At 41.9% G+C, this 23,560-nt stretch overlaps 1 protein-coding gene across 7 annotated transcripts in view; it reads right to left on the reverse strand.

The window, feature by feature from the left end:
- The window catches only part of bcas3 (BCAS3 microtubule associated cell migration factor), a 666,368-nt gene that overhangs the window by 510,628 nt on the left and 132,180 nt on the right, over window positions 1-23,560 (reverse strand). For all 7 annotated transcript variants that reach the window (XR_010968541.1, XR_010968542.1, XM_068008504.1 and 4 more), the window contains exon 13: window positions 13,288-13,384. Coding sequence is in view for 5 of the 7 variants with exons in the window: in XM_068008504.1 (XP_067864605.1) it covers window positions 13,288-13,384 (97 nt within the window). In the remaining 2 variants the exon portion in view is untranslated. The remainder of the gene's footprint in view (window positions 1-13,287; window positions 13,385-23,560) is intronic.

Raw genomic sequence — 23,560 nt, forward strand, 5'->3', positions numbered from 1 at the left:
TTTCTCGGTTGACTGTTGCTCGGGTTCAATTACGTGGGCACCAAAGGCCCACCCCGGTATCTCATTCTTCAGAGGTGAGATGCCACAGACTTTCTCACTATTGAGAGCATCAGAGCCGAGCCTTATCCTATCCTCACCCAACTTCGACACGTACACATTTCTAGCAGGGGACACTGAACGCAATCAGGAGCTGAAACCTGGGCTGATTTTTCTTCCCCTCTCTAGCCCAGAAGCACTGTAGCCAATTGGTAGCTTCCTCACTACCACCCCAGCTGATAACTAAGAAAGAATTTGCATTTATATAGCACCTTACACATCCTAGCCAACATTTATCCCTCAATCAACATTGGTCATTTATGTCATTTGCCATTTGTGGGACCTTGCTGTGCATAAAATTAGCTACCAGACTGGTTGTTTCCCCTGGCTGGAGAGTCCAGAACTAGAGGGCATAGTCACAGGACAAGGGATCAGCCATTTAAGACTGAGATGAGGAGGAATGTCTTCACTCAGAGGGTTGTGAATCTTTGGAATTCTCTACCGCAGAGGGCTGAGGAAGCTGAGTCGTTGAGTATATTCAAAACTGAGATAGATAGATTTTTGGACTTTAGAGGAAACAAGGGATATGGGGATCGGGCAGGAAAGTGGAGTTGAGGTTGAAGATCAGCCATGATCTTACTGAATGGCAGAGCAGGCTTGAGGGGCCGGATGGCCTACTCCTGCTCCTATTTCTTATGTTCTTACTTTCTTACCACGTTTGCCTACAAAACAAGTGACTGCATTTCAAACAACATAATTCATCGTTAGCGAAGCATCCTGATATGAAAGAACTTGCATTTATATAGCACTTTCCATGACCTCAAGACATCCTAAAGCACTTTACAGCCAATAAAGTAATTTTGAAGTGTAGTCATTGTTGTAATGTAGGAAACGCGGCAAACAATTTGCGCACAGCAAGGTCCCACAAACAGTAATGAGATAATAGATCAGATTATCTGTTTTAGTGATGTTGGTTGAGGGATAAATATTGGCCAGGACACCGGGGAGAACTCCCCTGCTCTTCTTCGAATAATGCCATGGTGCCTTGTACGTATCAGAGCGCTTTGCTGTCAATGAACCACGTTGTTTGAAATGCAGTCACTGTTATTTTGTAGACAAATGTGGCAGCCAATTTTGTGCAAATAGCAAATGGCAAAAATGACTGGTGTTGATTTGAGGGATAAATGTTGGCCAGGACACCGGAAGAACTGCCCTGCTATTTTTCAAATAGTGTCATGGTATCTTTTACATCTACCTGAACAGCAGAGGGGAGCTTGGTTTAGCTTCTCATCTGAAAACATTCCCCTCAGTACTGCATTGATGTGTCAGTTTAGATTATGTGCTTAAGTACTGGAGTGCAGTTTCCACGCACGTACTTCTGACTCAGGCAGGAGTGCTACCACTGGGCTATACTAACACTTACTTCTACTGACTCAACGTAGACCAGAGACCAAACCCAGCGGCTTCCTGCTCTTTATGGCTCAGCACCACCACCAGGCAATGCATTTATCCCCCAAGCTATCAGGAAAGTATAGTTAACATCAGATGATATGTTAAACCCTCTCAGGTGGCCGTAAAATATCCCAGGGCACTATTAGAAGAGCAGGGGAGTTCTCCCAGGTGTCCTGGCCAATATGTATCACTCAGCCAACATCACTAAAGTAGATGATCTGGTCGATTATCTCATTGCTGTTTGTGGGATCTTGCTGTGTGCAAATTGGCTGCCGCATTTCCTACATTACAACAGCGATTACATTTCAAAATTACTTAATTGGCTGTAAAGTGCTTTGGAACGTCCTGAGGTCGTGAAAGGTGCTATATAAATGCAAGTTCTTTCTTTTCTTTAAAACAGTGAGATAGAAGGAAATATTTTTCCCTTTTATTGTTCTCACCTAGAGGTAGGCAGATTTTTTTAATATAAATTGTTAGAAGAAATACAGGAATACAGAGCAGTGGTTTTAGTTTGATACCACAGCTTTTGCCAAATCACAAAGTGAAAAGTAATGATAAAAGTGTCTCAATGCCACCCCCTGCAGGTTCAATCCTGCAATATCACAGAAAAGATGTTTCCCAGCCTTTGTTGGTACCAATAAAAGTCCTGCTGGCTGAAACAAACCATTATCCGGAAACCATTACTTGCTCAAAACACATTTGTTGTTCATTAATACAGAAGTACTACAGTGACTTTAGGCATGTAAAGAAAACTCACAAAAATCCAACAAAATGGGTTAGAAATGAAGAAAATTTTGGAAACCATGAAGAAGTCTGAATGTAGCAGAAGAATGGAAACTTGGACATAGAAACATGTTGTAACACCCCAGTATGCCAATTTTGGCACATCCGTTAAAATCTCAAATAAAACTCATGTACTCATTTAGCAGAGAAATGAACCCTCGTACAAAGGGAATTAATCCCATAAGTGTTCCTATGTCCCTGGGATAATAAGCTTTATACAGATAAAAGTTTTTCATCGATAATGTCTGTAGCGAGACTGATCTGTAACAGCCGTTAGGGGGGCTGACTGTAGGTAGTCTTTATAGTTCCAAGTCAAATTCATTCGTGTATATTTGGAATTTACATTAAATGGGAGTTTCTCAATAAAGGTAGTCTTTAAATAAGATTTCACTGTTAATAATATAAACAACTCCACTTAAGTAAATATTTGACTGTTCTGTTAGTGAATAAAACAAAGTTTTAAATATTTTATTTATACCATTGTACCCATTCCTTTCCCCAACTTCCTCCCTTATCCCCCCCCTCCTCCCTCTTCTGCAAGTCTCCCTTGCTGTCTGGATAATTTTCATAATTTAGTTCTGTGAAGTGAATCTTTTATGCTCAAATTACATATTCTATCCTGTTTCCAGCCCAAAATGAATGCAGGCATCATCTGCAGAGCTTTTGTTAGTTCAGTGACTGACCAAACTACAGTTACAGTAAATGGACACATGAAACATTTCTCACATTCCTGTAATTGTAAACAATTTTACAACACCAAGTTATAGTCCAGCAATTTTATTTTAAATTCACAAGCTTTCGGAGATTTCCTCCTTCCTCAGGCAAATGTTTCAAGAGCTCCTTGAAGCCTACGCATTTATACATATAGAACAATACATGGTGTTTACAGACTGCCCCTGCAACTGCCCGTTGCCAAGGCAATCACCGTGTTCAGACAGAGAGGTGTCACCTGCAGAACCCCCGAATACACATTCAACAAAAAAACAAACAGGGAAAAAAAACAGAGAAAAAAAACAGAGAGAGGCAGAAACATCCGGAAGGCAGAGAAAGCCAGCAAATGACCCATTATATTAAAAACAGATAGCTTTTGTTCGCTGGTGGGGTTACGTGTAGCGTGACATGAACCCAAGATCCCGGTTGAGGCCGTCCTCATGGGTGCGGAACTTGGCTATCAATTTCTGCTCGACGATTTTGCGTTGTCGTGTGTCTCGAAGGCCGCCTTGGAGTATGCTTACACGGTGATTGCCTTGGCAACGGGCAGTTGCAGGGGCAGTCTGTAAACACCATGTATTGTTCTATATGTATAAATGCGTAGGCTTCAAGGAGCTCTTGAAACATTTGCCTGAGGAAGGAGGAAATCTCCGAAAGCTTGTGAATTTAAAATAAAATTGCTGGACTATAACTTGGTGTTGTAAAATTGTTTACAATTGTCAACCCCAGTCCTTCACCGGCATCTCCACATCATTCCTGTAATAGTTAAAATTATAACTGAAAATTACAACAGAAAATTATTTCACTCTAAACTTTTGATGGATGATGAAAATGTGGAAGAGAAGTTAGAAGTTAGAACTGGAGCTGAATATGTGGTGCAATACGGAGTCTGAAGAAGATCGAGTCGTGTGTTTTGAGTTGTGAGTTAGTGGATGGATGGACTGATAGACAGATGCTTTTACAGAGTAAATAAGGAGAAACTGTTTCCATTGGCAGGAGGGTCGGTAACCAGAGGAAACAGATTTAAGATAATTGGCCAAAGAACCAGAGGAGAAATGAGGAGAATTTTTTTTTACGCAGCGAGTTGTTATGATCTAGAATGCACTGCCTGAAAGGGTGGTGGAAGCAGATTCAATAGTAACTTTGAAGGGGAAAAAAAATTGCAGGGCTATGGGGAAGGAGCAGGGATGTGGGACTAATTGGATCACTCTTTCAAAGAGCCAGCACAGGCACGATGGGCTAAAATGGCCTCCTTCTGTGCTGTATGATTCTATATTCCGAAAGGCTCCAGAGTTTAATGGAAGTCCAGATACATTTATATTGTTTCTAGGATACAGGAGAGAAACAGACGAGCAGAGAATTGCAACCTCCAAGCACCATGTGCCCCATTTTTCTTGACCAACGTATTTCTTCTAGCCCCTGTTAAGCCCATTGGCCAGTGGCAAGAATCCCCTAACTTTGCACTCCCTCCAACAGCCAACTTCAGGACCCAGGAAAAGTCTGCTCCTGGATGTGATCGGAGACATGTAGTTTGCTTCTTTATCCTGATAATGTGCCAATGGTTGGAGTGTGCCTACTGCTGTTGGCATGCATCAAATTAAAAATGCCTTCAGTCGGTTGGTGAAAATAGAGCAATAGTGCACAATTACTGAGCATCCAAGTTAGTGGACAGACAACTGGACTCTCAATAAGTTTTCACCATGCTAAAAGGATGAATGCTGACACAACTCCACTTTTTTCCATTAAAGCCTAACATCTTCATTTAAATTCATAACTGTACAACAGATAAATGTATCTCAAATTGTGTGTTTAATACGGTGCAGGTGTCAGTACAATCGACCCAAACAGAAGATGGGTGTGGTTTTGTGAAGTGTGCACACTTAAATGAAATACTCAAGTACAATGTCTGAAGAGAAATTTTGCCCAGCAGATACCAGACACTCTCTTTGTGGCACAGGTGTGTATTAGGTCTCAAACACAAATCTCTGGGTATTGATAGGGCTGTGATTGAAGCACTATTTAGTAATCCCTAAAACGTTGTTTTGACATTACAACTGATAAATTGTCCTGTTCCAAAAAACACTATTTTTATTTGACATTCATTGTAAAACTTGATTTATGATCTTTGTTTGACAATGAGATGAAATGTAACCCAGGAATTCTCAGGGCATTTAAACCAATGTTAAAAACTCATTAACTTTTCAGCCAGAACCATTTTTTTTTGTCATTTCATTTTGATTTTAGACTGTGTCGGTTTGCTTGAACACCCATGTATTTTGAATCTTATTCACTCTGAAAGAAGCCCTTGCTTGACTGATCAATGTAGAGTCACACTGAAGAGTCCTCTATTCCCAGGAAACAATGGCTGATGAAGCTGTCACTGTCAGTGGAGAGAGATAAACAGGTCCAACTTACAGCACCCCTGCCTGCAGGCATGGTTAGCTGTCACAGAAACAAAACAAAACAATAACCACGGTCTTCATTTTGTTCCAACTCTCTTTGATGGGCGACTGCTGGTGGCACAGAGTGCGACTGCGAATGGGAAAGTACTGACCTCGAACTCCACACACACACACACAGATGGTGACACCTGCAATCAATGGATTCAGACAGGTCTCACCTTTCCATTTTTCTCATTTTTTTCCCTCTGCACTCTCTACAGATAGTGGAATAGATCTTCAAATCCAGTAGCTTAATAAAAAGATTTTTGCATGGTGAGGTTGTCACAATACTGTATTCTGGTTTCTGTCCAAGAATTTTGCAACTATTAATGCTAATTTAAAACCTCCCTTAAACTATTTTTTTCCTCTTGTGTTGCATTACACTGGATCTCTATGCTATGTAGGAAACAATGGGACCCTTTATAACAAGAACTTGCTTGCCAGGAAACAAAATTCACAATATAAGAAGTTTCGCTATAATTGGGAACCGGTTGACTGAGGTTTGACAGTTTAAGGACACATGCAACAATATCAAATTCAGGTCCAGTAAAGAGTCAGCCAGCTAGAAATAAAAATGGAAAAGAAAACTGCGAATGCTGGAAATATGTGGCAGGTCCATCAGCATTGGTAAACGGAAAATACATGTTAATGTTTCAGGTGTAGGCCTTTCAGTCGGAACATTACGACAATGGGTCTACACCCGAAACAGTAACAACAATTTGCATTTATATAGCGCCTTTGATGTAGTAAAACATCCCAAGGAGCGTTATCAAACAAAATTTGACACCGAGCCACATAAGGAGATATTAGGACAGGTGACCAAAAGCCTGGTCAAAGAGGTAAGTTTTAAGGAGTGTCTTAAAGGAGGAGAGAGAGGCGGAGACATTTAGGGAAGGAATTCCAGAACTTAGAGCAAAGGCAGGCAAAGGCATGGCCACCAACGGTGAAGCGATGAAAATCAGTGATGCGCAAGAGGCCAGAATTGGAGGAGTGCAGAGATCTTGGAGGGTTGTAGGACTGGAGGAGGTTACAGAGATAGGGAGTGGCGAGGCCAGGGAGGGATTTGAACACAAGGATGAGAATTTTAAAATCGAGGCATTGCCGGACCAGGAGCCAATCTTTTAACTTTACAGATGCAGGCGAACCTTTTTACTTTACAGATGTATGTTTTCAACATGCCCTTGTTTTCATTTCAGGATCTGCACTCATTTCAATCAGAATCTTTGAGACCAACCGTTTCCTTCAACCTAACTGGAATAAAACTTTTAATAATGTTCCAATAAGAGACCTGGACAATAATAAATGAAGGGTCATGGTACAGTACAAAATCAAGGCTGAAAAAAACATAAAAGAGAATTACATATTACATAGAATTTACAGCATAGAAACAGGCCATTAGGCCCAACTGGTCTATGACGTGTTTATGCTCCACACGAGCCTCCTCCCACCCCTCTTCATCTAACACATTGAGCATATCCTTCTATTCCTTTCTCCCTCATGTACTTATCCAGCTTCCCCTTAAATGCATCTAAATTATTTGCCTCAACTACTCCTTGTGGTAGCAATTTCCACATTCTAACCGCTTTCTCCTGGGTTCCCTTTTGGATTTATTAGTGACTATCTTATATTTAAGACCTTTAGTTTTGAACTCCCCAAGTGGAAACATCTTCTCCGTATCTACCTTATCAAACCCCTTCATAATTTTGAAGATCTCTATTAGGTCACCCCTGAACTTTCTCTTTTCTAGAAGAAAGTGCCCCAGCCTGTTCAGGCTTTCCTGATAGTTATAACCTCACGCCTCCTTGTTAATCTTTTTTATATCTTCTCCACTGCCTCCATGTCCTTTGTGTAATATGGAGACCAGAACTGTACTCAGGGGAAAAAGTAATCAGAAAGCAGCGATTCGATGACACTAAGCTTGGGGCTTTTAAGGCTTGGAGATTGTAGAAAAGGAAGGGAAGACTAAGGGAGGTGAGAAGTTCCAGTTTTGAAGTCCTACGAAAGAATGAGTTAGAGTAGGAGACAATGAATGTTAATTTCAAAACACTGAGGATGCAGGGAGGAGGAACAGCATGTAGGACTGTGTGTTCCAGTGATCTGTGTGACGCATTCCCATACTCTTTACAGGCTCAACAATGGAAAATTAGGACTTGTGATCTGACCAGAAACAATATCATTCCAGCAGAATTGTTATTACACTCAGTAACTTGATAAATAAATCGGGAATTTACAATTTATCTACTGTAAATGGTTTCTTTATATCAAAAGGTCACTAAAAACAAATTCTATTGTATTAACTAATTCATGGTAAAACAGATGCAATGGATAAGCTTTGACCAATTCTACAACAAAGACTCTTAGCGTGAACACAAACTCATTATCTGTGGAATTAATGTTAACCACGTGAGTGAAGTTCGAGCAATTTCTACCGATTATCTGAGCCTCACATCTCTGAAATCACTCTATGATAATTACTATATTCATAATCTATTCTATGAGCCTCATGAGGTGATTTTAATTCAGTTCTTGCTCCTTATTGTGCTAACATCACTTCTCAACCACCAGTAAGCATTACTGATCCAGTGCCTGATTACATCCAAAGGATTAAAGATTATAATGCAGTCACTGTTAGCTCATTGAGAAATAATTTGACCTGCCAATTATAGATAAAATAATTCATGGTCAGGAGTCAATTATAGGTATGCGTTGATCCCAAGACAGTGAGACTCCAGCATTGCTTCAGCAGCACAGTTGACAGTCCAGGTAGCAGTACTGCAGTTCATGCCCTGGCCATTCATCATTTTGCATATTATGAGGTGATTTATCCCCTTCAGTTCCATTCATAAAAAAGATTTTCATTGTGTCAGAATGAACTTCTGACAGGTGGGCCCATCAGTAATGAGAAACAATGCATATTTGATATCTGGGAACAACAAGGTGGTAACGCTGGAGGCAGGAAGTTACAGACAAATTATCCGCACATTCTGACACAAGAATGTGCAGTTTACTGGAGTTTAATTTTCAAAAAAACGTAACTCTGCAGCATTATTTTCTTTTTCACACTTTAAAAATTAAGTTTGTTGTGAATTTTGTGCTCACCAATGTGAAGGATGTTAATGTTAAAGAATGGAATGCCAAGTGTCAAAATCGAGCTTTCAGGTTTAGCAAGGTTAGATGCAGTTAAATTCTGGAAACCATTTTCCATTGGTTTTTATTACCCAATGAAAATTAACCCTTAAAAATTCATCCATTGCTCTTGAGCTTTTATTTCTCCTCAATTTTTCCACTTGTGAATTGCTCCAACATCACTGACCCGGCTCTAGTCTGCAATGGAATGTCTTGTTCCTACATAGCACTTCAGTTCATCCACCAAATTGAAACTGGACAAAACTTCCCCAACAGAGGTAAAACCAGTGTTAATTGTATCCATGTGATTTATATCAATTAGTGTTAATTTGTATTCAGGTGGTGCGTATCAATCGGGAACACTCTTTTATCCATTTATAAGAGCTGATCTAGGGTGCGGTGTGGAGCTCTATGAATAAAGGCTTGGAGCAACTAAAGACTCGGCTCTCGTATTCTATCCTTCACCACCTGGTTATGCAATTTATAACAACCAGTTCTAGTGAGAGGGGAGCCCTGGGAGTTTGGCTCTGTCAACCTACCCCTCAAAAGTCATGAGGTGAATATTAAATCAACACCAGGAACAATGGCATTGAAAATAATTTTAAAAAAGGAAAGCATGGATGGCCCCAGTTTTTAAATCAGTGAAGTAAACCTGTTCAGATAAGAGAAAATGGAAATAATCCAAGTTTTAAAGTCATATAAGGGGATGCATTGGCCCCATTTGCAGAAATCTTTACACTGAGCCACTAGAGAAGAATTAATGAACACTAAGCTGAGAGCATGTTAAAGCTAAACACAAAATAGGTCATTTTCGAGAAAAGATCCATGTTACGTAGTGAGTGCGGGTCAACTGGAGCATTGAAAAAGTAGATAAATTCTTGATTCAACAGGAACAATATGGAAATGTAATGTTGGTATATGGTGGGTACATGAGCAATTTTGCTCAGGAAGTGACATATTCACCAATCAGGATGTTACTGGCTTAGGGGCAAGGCAAAAGGGACATGCAAATATATCCGTTCCCCGAGTGGCTTTTTGTTTAAACTCGTAACTTGTTATGTTAGGTAGAAAATGCAGTAGATACATCATTTTCCAGTAGCAAAATTATTCTTAAAATTGTCACTCCTGTGAAGTGACATAATTTGCCTCAGGTCTTTAGTCACTTTTCTATGTGATTATAAGAATGTCACTATATTCATATTTGAGAGCTGATAACCTCAAAGCTCCCGCACAGACTTTACAGTAATATTACCATTCATAAGCACCAACGTTGTATTTCTACTGTATATTATTTAATGGCAGCAGTGCTGGAGGGGAATAGGTCTGTAATACAATCTCAAGTTGCTGATGATTTACATGAACTACTCAAGCTTCATTTTCATGGTTTTCAATGTCATCAGCAACCTCTCCGTTGTATTACAGCAATGTAGCACACTCAAAGCCAACTGTTCAATGTGTATCAGAGCATGCCACTGCTTGGATTCTTTCTTTCATCCGTTCTTTAAAGCAACATTATCCGACTCATGGTTTAAAAGTAAGCAAATCTTACCAATACTTATGAGTCCCAAGTCTCAAAGTTTTATTTGGACTGTGATGAGTCATGGGCACCGCAGTCTCCTAGCACTTGCTTGATTGCCTTAGACAGTCTGACAGGAATTTCCCAGAGGTTTTCTTGAATTGGCCTCAGGCTTTTTCTTTACGTTTTTTTGCCTCTCCCAGGAAATAACACTGCTAGAGGGCAGGGGGCTGGTGTATGAGGTTGCACTATCGACTGGATGGGCCTAGCATGGTGAGCCTGATGGTCTTTTCTGAACCTATTTGTATGTTCTTATACCATCTACCTAAACGAGTTAGCCTAATTTAAAATGGGCACCTGATAATGTAACACCTCCTCACAATTGCTTTCCTATTAACTGAAGCTTTAAGAAGCATGGCAAGATGGCGAACACCAGTAAGGTACCACACACTGGACCACGCAATGGGTGACATGCATACTCTATGAATAGTGTTGAACCAGCTAAGAGTGAAGTTGAAAGAAATCTATGCATGATGATATTTGCAGTGAATATGGGGCAGCAATTAACATCGGCAAATATAATGCTGCACCTCATTGCTAAATTGGTGAAGCACAAGTTGGAGGATATCTTGCTGAAACTGTATAGTAACTGCTCTGGTCAAACTGCACCTTGAGTACTGTGTACAGGTTTGGTCCCCAAGACACAAGTGAAACATTCAAGGCATCTATGCAAAGAACTACAAGGCTGATCCTTAGCATCAGTAGATATTGCTATGAGGAAAGACCAGAGAAACCCGAGCTTATCAACCTTAAAAGGCGACAACTGAGAGGGACAAAATAATAATAAGAATGATGATGATAATGAATAGTACTACTACTACCTGTTTGTATTCATATAGCACCTTAACTGTAGAAAAACATCCCAAGGCACTTCACAGAGGCGCAAGAAAAAAATAGATGTAGCAGCCAAGAAGGACAGAATGGGGGGGGCGGTGGGGGGTGGTGATCACAAACCTGGTCACATAGGTGGGTTTTAAGGAGAGTCTTAAAGGAGAAGGGGGATGTGAAATGGCAGATGGGTTTAAGACGATGGGTGGTCATCAGTTTAGTGGGAATTGGGTCAAGGGAGCACAAGGCAGCTCTCATGGATGAGATGAGCTCAGGGAGGGCATGGGGGAGATGCAAGAACAACTAGAGAGAGATAGGGGTTCAGGGCTAGAGTAGAGGAGAAACTGGGGGGGAGGGTTTGGCTTGGTGAGCAAGATGAGCTGGGGGTAGGGAAGCAGCAGAACAGACGGTCTCTATCTTGATGAAGCAATCCATGAACTCCTTGTACTTGTTATTAGAGGTGAGGGTGAAAGGGTCAGGGGAGAGGGGTTCAAGGAGGCAGTTGGTAGTGGAGAAAAGGAGTCTGGGGTTATCTTTGCTCTCTACGATGATCCTAGAGTAGAGGGCAGTTTTACCAGAGGACAGCAAGACCCAGTGAAGATTGATATGGTCTAGCCAAATCTGGCAATGGATGGCTAAACCTGTTGTGCGTCAAGTATACTCAAGTTTACACCCCTGGGATTTGAGGGGATGAAGATAGGAAGCCTTAGCAGGGGCAATGATAGAGATGGGAGAGAGTGAAGGTTTTGCCGGGGACGAGGGCATCCAACGTGGAGGTGAGGGAGTGGCTGTACAAATCGACAGCTGCAGAGATATTGTGGCGAATAAAGGGCCAAAGATCAGGCAGTGGAACGTTTGAGAGTGCAGTTGTAAATGACTGAGGGGAGAAAGAAAGTGGGGGGATGTGGATAGTACAAGGAAATGGTTAGAGATAGCCTTAACAAGACCAAGACCACTGGAGTAGAGAGGCTGTGGAAAATGGTAAAGTTGAGAGAGTGGCAGTAATAATGGGTAGGCGAGTTTATATGGAGAGAGGTTTAAAGAAGACAGGAAAGGCTCTCAATTTGCAGGAAGGAGAGCAAAGGGGGCTGAGATGAAGATTGAAATCACCATGGATGGGGAGTAGCTCAGTGCTGGAGCTGGGGGGGAAAGGAAAGAGGGTGTCTCAGGGAGAAACTTGGGCAGAACTTGAGGGGAGGGTGTTGAAAATGTTCATTTTCAAGGAGCTGCAAAATGGGTAGAATAGGATGCTCGAAGGAGAAGTTGCCAGAGGAGCAGGGGGAGAGGCAGAGATGTGACTTGGCAATAGGGGCTACACCACCACGCAATCAGTTTGGGCAGGGCAGGTGGTGAAACATATAGCCAGGCAGGCAATGGGGAAGGGATCATCACCCATGAGCAAGTTTCAGTCAAAAGCCAGGACGTCCATATGATCATTCACAATAAGGTCATTGGAAGGACAGTGACTGCAATGGGATATTAGATATAAAACAGTACAGAAAAGGTAAATCCAGGCACTACTGTAAGGTAAACTTTGACAGTAGGTTCAGACAATTGAAGCGAATGGCATAGATGCCTTTAAGGGGAAGCCAGATAAGTGCATGAGAATAAAAGGAATAGAAGGATATGCAGATGGGGTGAGATGAAGTAGGGTGCGAGGAGGCTCATGTGGAGCATTAACACCAGCACAGACCAGTTGGGCGAATGGCCTTATCCTGTGCTGTAAATTCGATGTAATTCTATGTTTAAACTGGTGAAACGTAGATTTAGGACTGTCAGAAAAGTAATCTTTAAACAAAAAGTCATCAACACTTATAATGGACTTCCGTGTACAGTAATGGAGTCATTTAAGACACAGTTATATGCTGTAATAGGATGGGGAGAACCAAAAAGGCATCAAGGGATATGGGGAGAGAGTGGGAATATGGTATTGAGATAGAGGATTAGCCATGATCATATTGAATGGTGGAGCAGGCTCGAAGGGCCGAATGGCCTACTCCTGCTCCTATTTTCTATGTTTCCAGATCAGTGGGCTAAATAGCCTTTCTTCCTCATCTCTATCTATCTTCTAACCAAACAGCTAAATTGAGAAAAATAACTCAAGACAAGGCAGACGTAATAGCTGTTACCAATGTGAACTGATCTAGATGCAGTAACTAAGAAGGAAATAAATGTTTGGGCAGGGACTTGTTCAAGTTGTTCAGCTTTGGGCATTTCTTTAGAGACAGGTAAACTCCTAAAGGTCCATTTTTGGATACGAAGCAGAATGCTGCACTGTGGTCTGCAGAGAGTTAATATTTTAAAAACAAGGCAGAGAGAATGAGGTGCACTTACCACTGGGGTTGAAAGCCATACAGGAAATGGGTTTATTGTCATGGGCCAGGAAATGAGCCACTATGCCTTCACCTTCAGCATCCTCACTGACAAGCACCTGCATTACAAAGCAAAGCAAAGAGAGGTAAGTCAGAATAACAGTATTTCTTATAGAATGTTTTTGCTTCAAACAGAATGATTTTTGTTAAACAAATGGCCAGGATAAAATATCATTACAGAAGGACTACAGCCCGAGACATTCCACAAAATAAAAACCGGACACCAGCCGATAAAGAAAGGTAGGTTAACATTTCAGGCCCATTTCAACTAGACCTGATGCAGGCTCCCACCCAAAACATCAACCTGCCTTTTCTTTCTTTCAGGTGCTGACAGACCTGCTGTGCATTTCCTGTTTTTATTTCAGGTTTCCAATGTTTACAGATTTTCTTTATAGCATAACCCCAACACCAACTTTCTTAAAAGATCCCACAGCACTATTCGAAGAGCAGGGGAGTTCTCCCCGGTGTCCTGGCCAATATTTATCTCATCCCTCAACCAAAATCACTAAAACTAATTATCTGGTCATAATCTCATTGCTGTTTGTGGGAGCTTGCTGTGTGCAAATTGACTGCCAGGTTTTCTTACATTACAACAGTGACTACACTTCAAAAAGTACTTCATTGGTTGTAAAGCACTTTGGAACGTCCTGAGGTCGTTATATAAATGCAAGTCTTTCATTTTTATAAAGACAATAGAATACAATTAATGGCAGTAGCACATCTCCAGGTTCAGGCAATATTAACAAACCATTCAAGCTCCATTCTGATAGTTAATTACAATTACAAAGAATGTACAGCATGGAAACAGGCCATTCGGCCCAACAGGTCCATGCTGGTGTTTATGCTCCACGTGAGCATGACTGACTGAATGACACTGACTGAACCCCATCCTATGTGTTACTGCCAGTAACAAACTCCTCTACTTTTTAATACGATAAAACTAAATTGGACGTTGTTTCCAAACACTGAAAATGTCATCTGACGCACACTAATAGTGGGCTTTTAGCTTGAAAATTAATTTACACAAGACTATATAAATAAATAAAACAATAGACTTTGAGGCGCTAAACAAAAATGTATGGTCAGGAAACCATTCCAATTGACAGTATATGTGCATGTTTACATGTGTCTGCGTGTATGTGTGCTATATACACAGCATCAGTAATGTTTGCTTTATTCTACCACAGTAAATTCTGCCATGTTCACAAACAGCTGCACAGTACAAAATTCTCAGGGTGTTCAGAATTGCACAATCTGGGAACTATTTTCAGCGTGGACATTCTGTTAGTATGGAAGTATTTGTTAAAACAAGGCTTCTATTCCCATCACAGAGCAACGTCCCACTGGCGCCGAGATGGGCATTAGCGTTTATAGAAAAGTATTTTCCTTTCAGTAATTCAGTTTATTTTATAGTCATAACAAGTACAAAATGGTCATTAAATAATTTTGACAAATTACAATATATATCATTTCACACACTTGAGCGAAAAAGATTGTGACTTAACATTTTTTAAATTTACTCAGTGCAGTACTAAGGGAATGGGAGTGCTGCATTGTTGGAGATGCGATCTTTTGAATGAGACATTAAACAGATACCCCCATCTGACGTAAATGATCCTGTGGGAGAAGGGGAGTTCTCCTGGTGCCGTGGCCAACCCTCAACCGACACCTCCAAAAGCAGGTTCCCACGTCATTTGTCTAATTTGCTGTGCGTTCCACCTTTACTCTGTTATAGCAGGCTTCTGGGTCACAAGGAACATGAAGCAATAATCTGCAGAAAACCAAATCTGCTGGATTGACTTTGAACCAGAAGAATGAGAAGAAGAAAATGAAGATGGTGATGCAGACTGTAGCATCCTCCAATGCATTCCAGCTGCTGCTGAATAATGCCATACTCACTCCGCATGTAGAAAGGATTTCAGCTGTAGCAGCCACACCCAGTTGAGCCCCCATTGCATGTGGCAATGCTACAGTTTCTTTCTGATCCATACAAAAATTATGCACATCAAAAGATTATCAAGTACATAAGAGTTGCCCATAATTTGTGAGACATCAAAGTATCTGATGACTCAAATGAGCAATAGTTCTAAAGCTCTACCTAAACATTGTGGCAGAGAAAATCAAGCTGATTATTTTCGTGTCTGCTCTCTAAACTCTAACCTTCCTTGTGTGCACAGCCAGATGGTGTTCTATGTATTAAAGGAGAAAAGACTGATGCTGTGTTGCAGGGCGTATGGTATTTGTGCACGTTTGTATGCAATAGATCAGAAGGCTATTTACCCATTTAAAATCGAGCAGGATTTGAATGACCATACAAAAATTAACTGAATGGATATAGGAACATAAAAAATGAACAGGACAAAAAAAGACCATTGAGGTCCATTGAAGTTCATAGAAATGTCACATTAACTCTGTCCCTTTCATAGGAACATGTGTTGTGTTGTATTGTATTTTTTTTTAAGTTTATTGGATATGCATCAGCTTGGATGGGTTAGATGCACTCTTGCTTCTAAAATCAGAAGGCTGTGGGGGTTCAAGACCCATTCCACCTTAAGCACCTAATCGAGGCTGACACTCCAGTTCAGGATTGAGGGAATGCTGCATTGTTGGAAGTACTGGCCTTCAGATGAGGCTTTAAACCAAGGTCCCACGGTTCAGGTGGGCATAGAAAAAAAAACCCATGCCATTATTTTAAAAAGAGCAAAGAATCCTCCTGGTGTCCTGTCCAACAATCTTCCTACTGACCAACACCACAAAAAACATTTTAACTGGTCATCATTTCATTGTTGTTTGTGGGACTTTGCTTTGTACAAAATGGCTGCAGCATTTACTCACATAAAACAGTAACTTCTCTTATTTGTTCTCAGAATGTGGGTGACACTGACAAACCCACATTTTTATTGCCCATTCCTAGTTGCCCCGAGAAGGTGGTGGTGAGCAATCTCCTTGAACCACTACTGTCCTTGTGCTGATGTCATTCTCACAATGGTGCTAGGTAGGGATTCCAGGATTTTGACTCAGCAACGAGGAAGGAATGGCTATTTCTGAACAATTTCAGGATGATGTGTGACCTGGAGGGGAACACAGAGATAATGGCGTTCCCATAATACTGCTGGGAAGTGCTGTCGAAGAAGTTACCTTGGCGAGTTGCTGCTGTGAATCCTGTAGATTGTATACAGCGACTACAGTGTACCAGTGGTGGAGATGGTGAATATATAGTCTAGTGTACAAGGGTGCTGACCGAGCGGATTGCTTTGCCTGGATGACATTGAGCTCCCCCAAACCTCTGCTGCCCGTATCCTAACTCACATCAAGTCCTGTTCACCCATCACCACTGTGCTCACTGACCTACATTCGCTCCCAGTCCTGGAACGCCTCGGTTTTAAAATTCTCATCCTTGTTTTCAAATCCCTCCAAGGCCTCGCCCCTCCCTATCTCTATAACCTCCTTCAGCCCTACAACACTCCGAAATCTCTGCGCTCCTCCAATTTTTGCCTTTTGCGCATCCCCGATTTTAATCGCTCCACCATTGGCGGCCGTAGCTTCAGCTGCCTAGGCCCTAAGCTCTGGAATTTCCTCCCTAAACCTCTCCGCCTCTCTACATCTCTCTCCTTTAAAACACTCCTTAAGACCTACCTCTTTGATCAAGCTTTTGGTCACCTGTCCTAATATCTCCTTATGTGGCTCGGTGTCAAATTTTGTTTGATAATCGCCTTGGGATGTTTTATCACATTAAAGGTGCTATATAAATGTAAGTAGTTGATGTTGTTGTAGTAACTGTATCCATCCAGGTGAGTGGTGAATATTACATTACATTCTTGATTTGTACCTTGTAGATAGTGGAGAAGTGAGGGCTCAGGAGGTGAACCATTTTTCGCAGAGTACCCATCCTCTGCCCGTCTTTTGTAGCTGCAGTGTTAATATAGCTGCTACAGTTAAGCTTCTGGTTTATGTTGATCCCAAGATGTTGATGGTGGGGGACTTGGTAATTGTGCCACCATTGAAGGTCAAGGAGGAGGTGGTTGGGTCTTTTGTTATTGGTGGTGGCCATTACCTGACACCTATATAATCCAAACGTTACCTGACACTCGTCAGCCCAAGCCTGGACGTTGTCCAGGTCCTGTTGTAGATTGGCATGGGCTGCTTCATTATTCAAGGAGTTGTTAATGGAGCTGAATACTGTAGAATCATTAGCGAAACACTTCCATTGACCTTCATTGAACATCAATGAAATAACTGAAGGTTGAGGATGTTTCCCTGAGGAGCTCCTGGGCTGCAATGATTGGCCTCCAACGACCATAACCATCTTCCTTTATGTCAGATATAACTCTGACCACTGCAGGAATTTCCTCTTGACTCCCACTGACTGCACGATATAATTGGTGCTATGTGAAGAACTTCGGAATGCTTCTGAGAGACATGATAAGATGCTATATAAATGTAAGTTCTTTCTTCCTCTCTAAAGTCAATTGCATATTGTAATTGTTACTACCCATTTCATTCAGCAAGACCTGGACAACATCCAGGCTTGGGCTCATAAGTGGCAAGTAACATTCGCGCCAGACAAGTGTCAGGCAATGACCATCTCCAACAAGAGAGAGTCTAACCACCTCCCCTTGACATTCAACGGCATTACCATTGCCGAATCCCCCACCATCAACATCCTGGGGGTCACCATTGACCAGAAACTTAACTGGACCAGCCATATAAATACTGTGGCTACAAGAGCAGGTCAGAGGCTGGGTATTCTGTGGCGAGTGACTCACCTCCTGACTCTCCAAAGCCTTTCCACCATCTCCAAGGCACAAGTCAGGAGTGTGATGGAATACTCTCCACTTGCCTGGATGAGTGCAGCTCCAACAACACTCAAGAAGCTCGACACCATCCAGGACAAAGCAGCCCACTTGATTGGCACCCCATCCACATTCACTCTAAACATTCACTCCCTTCAACCCCGCGCACTGTGGCTGCAGTGTGTACCATCCACAGGATGAACTGCAGCAACTCACCAAGGCTTCTTCGACCGCACCTCCCAAGCCCGCGACCTCCACCACCTAGAAGGACAAAAGCAGCAGGCACATGGGAACAACACCACCTGCACGTTCTCCTCCAAGTCACACACCATCCCGACTTGGAAATATATCGCCATTCCTTCATCGTCGCTGGGTCAAAATCCTGGAACTCCCTTCGCAACAGCACTGTGGGAGATGTGGGAGAACGTCAAATTAGAAGACATTCACCACACGGACTGCAGCGGTTCAAAAAGGCTGCTCACCACCACCTTCTCAAGGGCAATTAGGGATGGGCAATAAATGCTAGCCTCGCCAGCGACGCCCACATCCCATGAACAAATTTTTTTTTTAATTCACATTTACCCCCTTTTTCACATTCCTAATGAGGCCAAACCTTCATTATTTCGCCCAATTTTTTTTCAAAAGGGGATTAAAAAAACACATTGATTAAGTTTTACACTGAACTCTTCAGGACACCTTTCAAAGATGGGTTTAACTACTCATCACTGCTATTATTATTCGTTCCTCCAATGGACACCATAGAAACATGGCAGCCAAACATTGGCACATTCTTTCAAAGTCCTGTCATCGTGTTTAATTAAATGGGTGAAAATCACCAGGGGCTCTGTAAAAAGGCTGAGGTAAGTGAGAGAGGAAGTTGTGCAGTTTTGATTTATGGTAGTTATTAAATACAATGTATGTTGGCCAAATAAAAGATCTCACTCACTTTAATCACCACTTTGATGTTACTCGTTTGGGAATCTTTAAAGTCACAGAACGTCAAATTAGAAGACATTCATATTTACCAGTTTTAAAGTTAATCACATTTTCGGAATAAAGGGCACATTATTTTTTTTATAATCCTTTTTAAAATTTCCTATTCCCCTTCCATCTCCCCAATGGCTTAGCATGTTTGTCCAGTGAGTAGGTCAGCTGCACAAATGAGGAAGATCCCGGGCTCAGGCACCAGTTCGTGCTGAGTTAGCGGACTTTTAGATAGGGTGGAGATAGATGCACTATGACTGCTAAGTGTCCCTAAGATAGGGAGGCAACAAATACAGCATAATTGCAATCCAATGATTCCTGCTGGAAGGGCACATGTAGCGATGTCGTGTGAGGACAGTATCAGTCTGGGCTGTCAAGCCCCCACCCACCCCCGCTCCCAGGATGGAATTGCTCGCTAGCACTTATGGTCTGGCTCACATATGAACAATGGCCACCTGGGCCACCAGGAGAGTAATCAGCACCAACAGCACCATCCCCAGCAATGAGTTAGCATCCTTGGGAAAAGAGGTGAAGACAGCAAAATTGTTTAAAGAGAATTTAAAAAGTTGTTCTTCTACTTTCTTTAGGCTCTCCTCTTCCATATTTTAATTTTATTTTTAAACTAACAAACTTAATTCAAGGTCAAGTCCTATAGTGAGAGCTGTGCATTTTTCCACAGGTGCACTTTTTACAAAGAGTCTCCAAAGTTCCACGGGTTCAGAGGGGACTCAATGAATTTCACAGTCTCCTAGCCTCAATTCAAAACACTTCTGTGAAACTCATCCGGTGCCCTCCTTAACCTCGTGGAACTTCAGTAACTCCTTGGCAAAACACGCACCCCATGGAAAATGGACCCATACTGCGGGACACTAGCAAGATCAAAGAGAGTAAACAAAACTTGAAAAGAAAAAGATAGATACCAAATGCAACCCTAACCCTGTCCAAGGAGACGTTGCCATTACTGTTTACATTTGTGGCCCAAGGGCTCCCTCTTGACTCCACAAGTTTTATCCCATGCGTCTCTTCCTCTCAGACCAGGAAGGCAATCTTCCCTTAAAATACTTTGAGGTACCTCCCCCCACCCCTCCCCCTCTTACATTTCCTGAAGACAGTTACTGATGCTGGGGTACCTTGCTCAAGTAGCTATTCATGTGTGAGCTTAGGCAGCGAGTGGTGGCAGGCTATTCGACCACTGGGTGCACCACAGCCAAATCCAATCCTGTTCTCATCCAACACCCACCCATATGTACTTTCCTGTCATAGTCATTGAATAGCAATCAGAAGTGGGAATGCTGGCTGATTCTCCCCACCCCCTGCACCCGAACCCACCCCCCTCCCTTGTTAGCTTTGGCCAGCAGTAGCCCCGCTACCACAGAGGCTGATATTAGCTAACACAGCACAGGTCAGGGATTGAAACAGCACCATTGTAGTCTGTATAAGTGCAGCTCCACACCAGGTAGAAATCTGAAGAAGCTAAGGCATTCTCGAAAGTTTGCATAAAAAAAGGAGTGGGTTTCCATGACAGGGTTATTTCACTGCATCACGCAGTGCCATAGAAATGTGTTTTATTCAACACTCAAATTTAAACAAAATAAAAGAAAACCGCATGGCAAAAATTTCCACTCTGGATGCAGCATCTGTTACAGCACAAACTTATCCTGGCAGCCACCCACATGGTATCTGAAACAAGTTTACAAAGCAGCAAGTTCAGGGAACGTAGCCTGCCTGAGAACTCTCCTATGTGGTGATGAATACCTACTGAAGGACTGTATTTTTCTACACTTGATTTTAAAGACAGTTGGTACAAAATATGGATTTGGAAAGGCTCCACAAATCCTTTGGCACAATCCATATCACTCGAACCAAGTCTGTAAACGAGCGACAGATGACAGCATCATCCGGCCTTTATATCACTGGATGTTTATAGGCACAAAACTCAAAGCCTCATTTAGGAGGGAATAAAGAACAGCATTGTTATAGCACTTTATCACATCTCTCAGAAACTTCTCAAAATGTTCCACATACAATGCAACATGGCACACAGCAAGATTCCACATACACTCAATCTGTTTGTAACTACTTAATCTGTTTCTTTTTGGTGGTGTTGGTTGAGAGAGAACTGTTAGACCAGATGCAGGGAGAACATAGGAACATAGGCCATTGAGCCCCTCCAGAACTCCCTGTTGTTCTTCAAACAGTGTCATGGGATCTTTAAAGTCCATCAGAGAAGGCAAGCGGCACCATGGTCTGGTATGTTAACCTGAAAGACAGCATCTCTTACAGTGCAGTATTCCCTCAGTACTGCCCTGTAGTGACCACCCAGATTATAAACTCAAATCCTGGAGTGTAGTTTTGAACCTACAATCTTCTGACTCAGAGGCAAGAGTGCTATCAACTGAGCCAAGCTAAAGCATTGTACAACATTTTATACACCACCAGTTTTGCTAAACTAACAAGATTATCACATTATAATGCAATACTCAATTTTTGATACCAATGAAACAAAATATCAATCCAAAACCAAATCTAAACCCACCCCTCCCAACACGGTCATTACCTGCCATTTTCGGGTGCTTTGAGCGGAAGCACTAGACTTACAGCAATCTGTACTGCACCGAAGTGAAGTGACAAGAACTTTTTTTTTACTATAACAAAGCTGACCAGGAATTCAATAAATTCATTTGTTTTTGGTCTTTAGATACAATCCCCAAGCAAAATGTCCACCCAAGTTCCACGAGTCAACATCAGAATTAACAGCATTTGGGGCCAAGAAGGTCTCATGTGAGTTTAGCACTTGATCCCTATTTAGGGGATTCTTAATATAGCAGCTAGTCACATCTGGAGAGGTGAAAGGCAGCTCACAAGACACAGTGAGGATGTCCTCTATGCTGTTAATAACTTCCAATAAAAAAATTTAAAAACCTTTACTTTGCAAAAACAACATTATCCCCACATCTGTTGTATAAACTGACTAAATAGGGAATACCGCAATGTCCAATTTTACGGCAGGAAAAAAGACCCAAGAAAAGTACAAGTGAGGTCTGAAAGCTCCTTTGCATGTTGATTAAACAAGATATCACTGTGTATGCTTCTCTCCACCCTAGGGCTGTTCGCTCAGATGGAATCTAATTGACAGCAAGCTCAGATTTTAAACAGTGTGAACAGAGCCCTCAATTGGGTCATTATTTTGGTCGACAAAGAGCCTGCCACTTGTGAGTTGATGTCTAGAATTGTAAACTATGCACCATTAGTTCCTTGACTCACAGCACCCCAAGAAATTCAGCTTCACATGGCTCCTGAAATCTTATCTATGTAACAAATGCTTCCAGGTAGAACTGCCATCAGGAAAAGGCTCAATTTTGTTTACTTCTAAAATAAATTGCACACCAAGCACTGGTGGATTTACCTTGAATTAACCACAACAACTTGCATTTATATGGTGCCTTTAAAGTGGTAAAACATCCCACTGCGCTTCACAGGAGTGTTATCGGACAAAATTTGACCCCAAGCCACATAAGGAGATATTAGGACAGGTGACCAATAGCTTGGTCCAAGAGATAGGTTTTAAGAAGTGTCTTAAAGGAGGAGAGAGAGGTAGAGAGGTGGGGAGGTTTAGGGAGGGAATTCCAGAGCATAAGGCCTAGGCAGCTGAAGGCATGGTCGCCAATGGTGGGCGAAGGAAATCGGAGATGCACAAGAGGCCAAAGTTGGAGGAGCACAGAGATCTCAGAGGGTTGTAGGGCTGGAGGAGGTTACGGAGATAACTGCTGAATTAATTCCCATCTGATCAACATGTTTTCCACAATTAGTGTTTCAGAGTTAGCAGCAAACACAGGTCTGATATTCTCAATTCAAGGCAGCTTCCGCAGTTTCTAATAACCCAAAAAGTTTATTTAACCACTCTTTGCTGCTTCTCTGATCTTTCCCAGGTTGTGTCGCTCTAATACACAGAAGTTCAAATACACAGTTAACCATCACCTGCTGAAGCGGGGCTATTGGGGCATGCATTCGACAAAGGAATTGCCCTTTGCTGCCTCAGAATAAACTCACCAGGTCTTTTTTGGACTTCCATTAATTAGCATGGTTAATTTTCTAAGACACCTGTCCATCTTACATTTGCCTCTGGCTGTAGTGCCATGCAATTTTTAAAAATATATATAATTTGCTGCAATGAAAATAGGAAGACCCATTCCTCGAGGCTACCTTTGGGCACCATTCACAAAGTGCTTTCTAGTGAGGGTTTTCTGCGCAGTGTATCTATTATAATGGATGCTACTGTGTCAGAAGTTGTGGTATATCGGAAAGTGTTATAATGAGGGAAAGCTCGGGAAGCCAAAGGGTTCAACTCCAGAGATTAACTCCAAACAAGAACTCATTGTTTAATATTACATTTCAAGAATGAAGAATTTCGCATTAAAGTAACTGTTGGTGGAAGAACAAAATAGGAGAAATCCTTTC

The sequence above is a fragment of the Heptranchias perlo genome, chromosome 28, assembly GCF_035084215.1.
Source record: "Heptranchias perlo isolate sHepPer1 chromosome 28, sHepPer1.hap1, whole genome shotgun sequence".
Lineage (NCBI taxonomy): Eukaryota > Metazoa > Chordata > Chondrichthyes > Hexanchiformes > Hexanchidae > Heptranchias > Heptranchias perlo.